General features: G+C 43.2%; 1 protein-coding gene and 1 long non-coding RNA gene across 2 annotated transcripts in view; one reads left to right on the top strand and one right to left on the bottom strand.

Moving 5' to 3' along the window:
• The window catches only part of LOC107574122 (RNA polymerase II subunit A C-terminal domain phosphatase SSU72-like), a 5,246-nt gene extending 1,671 nt beyond the window's left edge, over positions 1 to 3,575 (bottom strand). The window contains exons 1-2 of the mRNA XM_016260589.1: positions 2,875 to 3,575; positions 63 to 202 (exon numbers count right to left, since the gene is read on the bottom strand). Of these exons, the coding sequence (XP_016116075.1) occupies positions 63 to 202; positions 2,875 to 3,059 (325 nt within the window). The 5' untranslated portion in view covers positions 3,060 to 3,575. The remainder of the gene's footprint in view (positions 1 to 62; positions 203 to 2,874) is intronic.
• Positions 1 to 5,144, top strand: part of LOC107574124 (uncharacterized) — a 13,018-nt gene that overhangs the window by 7,636 nt on the left and 238 nt on the right. The window contains exon 2 of the long non-coding RNA XR_001607626.1: positions 5,105 to 5,107. This is a non-coding gene — a long non-coding RNA (uncharacterized lncRNA). The remainder of the gene's footprint in view (positions 1 to 5,104; positions 5,108 to 5,144) is intronic.

Here is a 5,144-nt window from a genome sequence, read left to right as displayed (position 1 = left end):
CACACACACACACACACCCTCTCACACACACACACCCTCCCTCTCACACACACGCTCCTCACCCTCCAGCACCTGGTCGTACACACGCTCCTCACACGTGATCACCAGGTCAAACTGCTCTTTGCAGCTCTGGAAGCGCTCGGGCCGCGTCTTAATGCGCTTGTTGCGGTCTAACATGTGCAAGATCCCGTTCTGTGTGTATCTGAGAAGCAGAGCGGTCAAGGAACACAAAACACAGACCAAACACATCAAACTGTGTGTCTACAAAGGGTTAAAACACTGGAAACACGTACACTAGCGCCATCTATTGGTCAGCCTCTGGAAGTCACTTCTGATGGCCCAACACATTACTAAACTATACTCACTAGGATCAACTGAACTAATTCAGCGAATTACACACTGCAGAGTCTGGGCAATATGTAAACATTCATCATCAGCAGTATAAATAAACCAGCGAACATCTAACTAACAAAAAACAGTTTAAAACTGCTGTAAAGCCTCCTGTAAATCAGACGCGGTACGATTGTTTATGAGGCACGTTATCCATCAAAAGCTTCAGATTTGAACACGAGTGTTGATTTTTCAGTGCCTTCCTGTCAGATCACTGCAAATACACAGTTTTATGCTTCTTTTTGCAAGTATGGTTTATTAAATTTAACAAAGTTAACATGAAAATCTGTATTTTTTCACGTTCTATCATTCACCAGGTGAATGACTAAAAGCAAAAGGTTTTTGTCTCGTTAAAAATATCTAAACAAATCTGGACTGGATCTCTCTCATCATGCTGTATTATCACCGGATCTTCAATCTTTCTGTCAGCTTGTTTTCTTTCAATCAGCACAGGTTTTGTGTTTCTTTTTGGAGCGGACTGATCGTAGGCCTCACTGATCTGAGCTCAAACCTCGGTTTCTGTCTGAATATCCACAAAATTATCCACAAATAATGCTTTTCACTCAAGGCCTATGATTAATCAGCTCCAATAAACCCCATACAACTCGTGCCAACTAATCTGAATGAATGAAAGATTTGGTGATGATACAGCATAATTACGTACGCCGATCATTTGTGAAGGATAGCACAAGAGTAACAAAGTGGGTAAGAAATCCCCAAGAAAGTGCGACAACTCTTTTGTAAGGTTTTTATACCCCGAGTGAGCAAAGTCAGTCAGTTCTAGTGCGACGTGAGAACATGACCTAGCATTCTCAGGAAAAAGATATGACTCTCCTGGTCAAAATAAGCCAATACGACTAAACACACACCTGTACAGAACGAGCCCGGTCTCATGAAAGTGCGTATAAATAGTACGCCAAATAAAAACACAAACTTGTGGTATTGATATACGCAAAAATGGACTTTGGCGTGCATATAATACGCAGTTTTCGCGTACATATGATACGCATCTACCCCACAACCCTAAGTAGCATATGCACGCCAAAGTCCATTTTTGCGTACATCAATACCACAAGTTTTTGTTTGGCGTACTATTTATACGCATTTTCATGAGATCGGGTTGACAAAACACAATCTGTGAGGTTAAATGCTCAAGAAATGTTGCTTGCTAAAATAAAATAAACTATCTGAGGACAGGATTTTTGCGTTCTAATCACAACGAGACGCGTGATCCGAGGAATCATTCATGTCCGGAGCACAAGCGCTAATGCTAACAAATTCAATCACCATTACCCTAAATGAGCACTAGCACTAGTGATGCTCGAGTTAAACCCGTTACCACATATAAACCACAAGGGTCCTTACTTATTCTGCATCTGATCCTCTGGAGAACTGATTAACTGAACCTCTTCTGACACACTAAAGCTAAACCCTTCCTGCCATAGATTCTACAGGTGCCATCGAAACCTACATCTACTTTATACGAATGCTTATGGTTTGATCTGGTCGAACATGAATTGGTTAAATGCTGTGGCTAATGGGAATCCCGCAGGTCTGATGAATGAGTCGTGTGTGACGCATTAGAGGAATCAATCTGTGACCTGCTTTCCTGTGAACTCAATGAATCAGAGTCTGGACAACCGCATCCAAACGGGCATAATACACCTCAGCACACACTGCCCATGCTTGTCTTCTTTGTCCTTTTTCTTCTTGCACAATAAATGCAGCAGATCTTAGAGTGTCATCAGGTGACTTATAAATCTGTCGTTATTTACTCGTTCCAAACCTGACTTTCTTTCGCCGGTGAAACACAACAGCAGATATTCTGAAGATCACCGGGAGGTGTTCCACGGGAGAACGAACACAGGTTTGGAACGACACGAGGGGAGTAGATAATGGCAGAACCATCATATTTGGGTGAACTAACCCTTTAATGTGAGGAACACACTCCATAGAGTTCAGAAGAAAAAAGACGGGTCGCTGCAGTTGCTTATCTTCAGTAGGGTTGCAAAGGGGTGGAAAATTCATTTACTTTCCGAAAATCCCTGGAATATTCCAAAAAAATCCTGGAAAGTTTCCAAAATTTCCCACCGTTTTGCAACCATAATCGTCACTAAAACAGCGAGGCTCCTGTTGAGCCCCCTGCGATTTAAACCATGCGTTAACCTTGCGGTTCCTACGATAACCACACTTAAAAATAAAGGTTTCAAAAATGGTTTGGCCGTAAAACAACCATTTTGGGTTCCTCAAAGAACCTTCCGATGAAGCGTTCTGAAAGCAACCAATTACCATTCTTTTAAAAACCTAAAGAACCTTTCGTACAAAAGAGTCTCTGTGGATGTTCACGATTCTTCACGGAACCGTCGATGCCAATAAAGAACCGTCATTTCTCAGAGAGCTTCTGCGTTTGCTCAGTGTTCGTCGCGGCTCTCGTTTGACTCTGGGGCTCTAGCCGGTGTATTTCTGTGTGTTAGCTAGGGATACAGCTCCTTGTCTTTACGGACCAGGTCGTTGTACATCTGCTCGTAAGTGGTTTTGAAGTCGTAAATGTTGGGTTTGTCCGGAGCGGGTCCTGGGAGCTTCACGTGGGTTCCCGTGCCGAAGGAACGCACGTCGAACCCTCGCTTGCTGTGGGAGCAACACAGAGACGGTGAGAATCCACAAGACATCAGAACGGCAAACACATGAGGACAGGACAGACGTGAAGAGAAATCCCTCTCGACCTGCGGCGACTTACCTGACCTAGATTACTTAGTCGGTAACGAACGGATGAAAACGAGGCTGTGAGGGACAAACGCACCGTTTAAAATGATCGCACGTGTACAAACATCTTCCAGACGTCTCTGAGACATCAGTTTTACATCATAAACATCTATTTGACGTCGTATAGCAGATGAGCAAACATCTTCCAGACGTCTCTGAGATGCGCGTGTCGTCAGGGCTGTGATTGCGTAATCATCATCTCACGGCTTTTAACAACACGTTTCTTCAGTCCAGTCCACTGAACACAGGTACTTCAGTCCCGCACAGCCTCGGTTTCATCCCGGTCAAACACTAAATATGGCGCTTCCCTGACTAACGTCTACATTTTGATACTATATCACTTCTACTCATTTTATCTGGCTTCCAAAGAGGTCCCATAATGTTGGTATGTACTAGTATTATATGAGGTACCATGTGAATACCATAGTAAACTAATATGCTGGGTTTGTCAATTCCAATTGAATTTAAATTCAGGAATCGGGATTCTCAGCTTTGATTGGGATTGGGAGTCTTCGTTCTTGAGTAAATACATGCCACTTTATAAAAAAATAAATAATGCGGGACACCGAAACACTATTATGATGCAGAAAATAATATGATGTCTCTGATATCTGTAGTTTGTCTGTCCATATAGAGCGAGAGGTCTGTCTGTCAGATTATACACGACAGAACTGAGTTCATAAACGCTCTGAGCTTCCTGCGGCCCACTGCGAGGACGATGGGCGACAGCGCGATGAAGGCGATGCGAGCGATGCGAGTGACGAGGAATGCCGTGGAAGATCAGCGGTTGTAGTTGAAGTAGTTGACAGAGGTGACACTGGCGCCGCAAGACAAAATAAAGAGGATATTCAGAGCCAGGATCACCTGAGAAACACAGAGATGTTCTACTATCACTCGTCCTTTTATTCTCTGATACTAGCTGTGTGCCGATTCAAAGGCTGCATCCTTCGAAGATCATTAGTTCATCATCACAGTATAATTAAGGTTTGGGTCTGGCACTGTACTGCTTAGTAGCTCTTGTTGGTCCCTATCAACCGGTTGGATTTGTACACTAGATTTGAGAGAAATCCAAACTCCAAACTCCTCTCGGAGGAGGCTGCAGAACAGCCAGCGACTCGCACTGCAGCGTGTACAGCCTCAGAATACAACAACTGATCTCTATCAGGTCCTCTTTATGCAAGCTAGTTCTGAAATGCGTCACACCACAGTTCATACAGCAACACAAGAAATGTTGGTCTCTCAGCGTGGCTGCAAGAACTGCGACAGTGAATGCTAGATTAGCTACTGGAATATAAGAGCAACAATTTAACATGCATTACTGTTTCAGTAGATACATTTGAAGAAAATCATTGGCCCTTTGAGTTCTGAGGTTTGTCACCGCCGCAGTAATGCAGTAATGTAATCTGCAGGCCCAGGTATACTTTTTCACCTAAAATGCAGCACACGCATGTGAAAATGCACCAGTCTAACTGGCACGCAAGTTTGCGATGCATTAGCAAAGAATTTGTATACTTCCGTGAAAAATGCTTTTCTGGTCTAAAATTCAAAAAAAAAAAATGTGTCAGTCTAACTGTGGCACACAAGCTCACAATGCATAAGCCAAGAATGTGCATACTTGCATAAAAACACATTTCTGGCGTAGAACGCAGGATATGCATGTAAAAAATGCATCAGTCTAACCGTAGCACACAAGCTTGTGATGCATTAGCAAGGAATTGGCATACTTGTGTAAAAAGTACATTATTGGCGTAAAATGCAGGTTGTGTGTAAATAAAATGCTTCAGTTAAGAATCTGCAATAAACTGAACATTTCTGTGTGTGTGTGTGTGTGAGTGTGTCTGTGCGTGTGTGTGTAAAAGAGAGTGTGTGTGTCTGTGTGAGAGAGAGAGAGTGTGTGTGTGTGTGTGTGTGAGTGAGAGAGAGTGTGTGTGTGTGTGTGTGTGTGTGTGAGTGAGTGTGTGAGTGTGTGTGTGTGTGTGTGTGTGTGTGTG

The sequence above is a fragment of the Sinocyclocheilus grahami genome, unplaced genomic scaffold, assembly GCF_001515645.1.
Source record: "Sinocyclocheilus grahami isolate Dianchi unplaced genomic scaffold, SAMN03320097.WGS_v1.1 scaffold2122.1, whole genome shotgun sequence".
Taxonomy (NCBI): Eukaryota; Metazoa; Chordata; class Actinopteri; order Cypriniformes; family Cyprinidae; genus Sinocyclocheilus; species Sinocyclocheilus grahami.
This window is presented reverse-complemented; position numbering and strand designations above follow the sequence as displayed.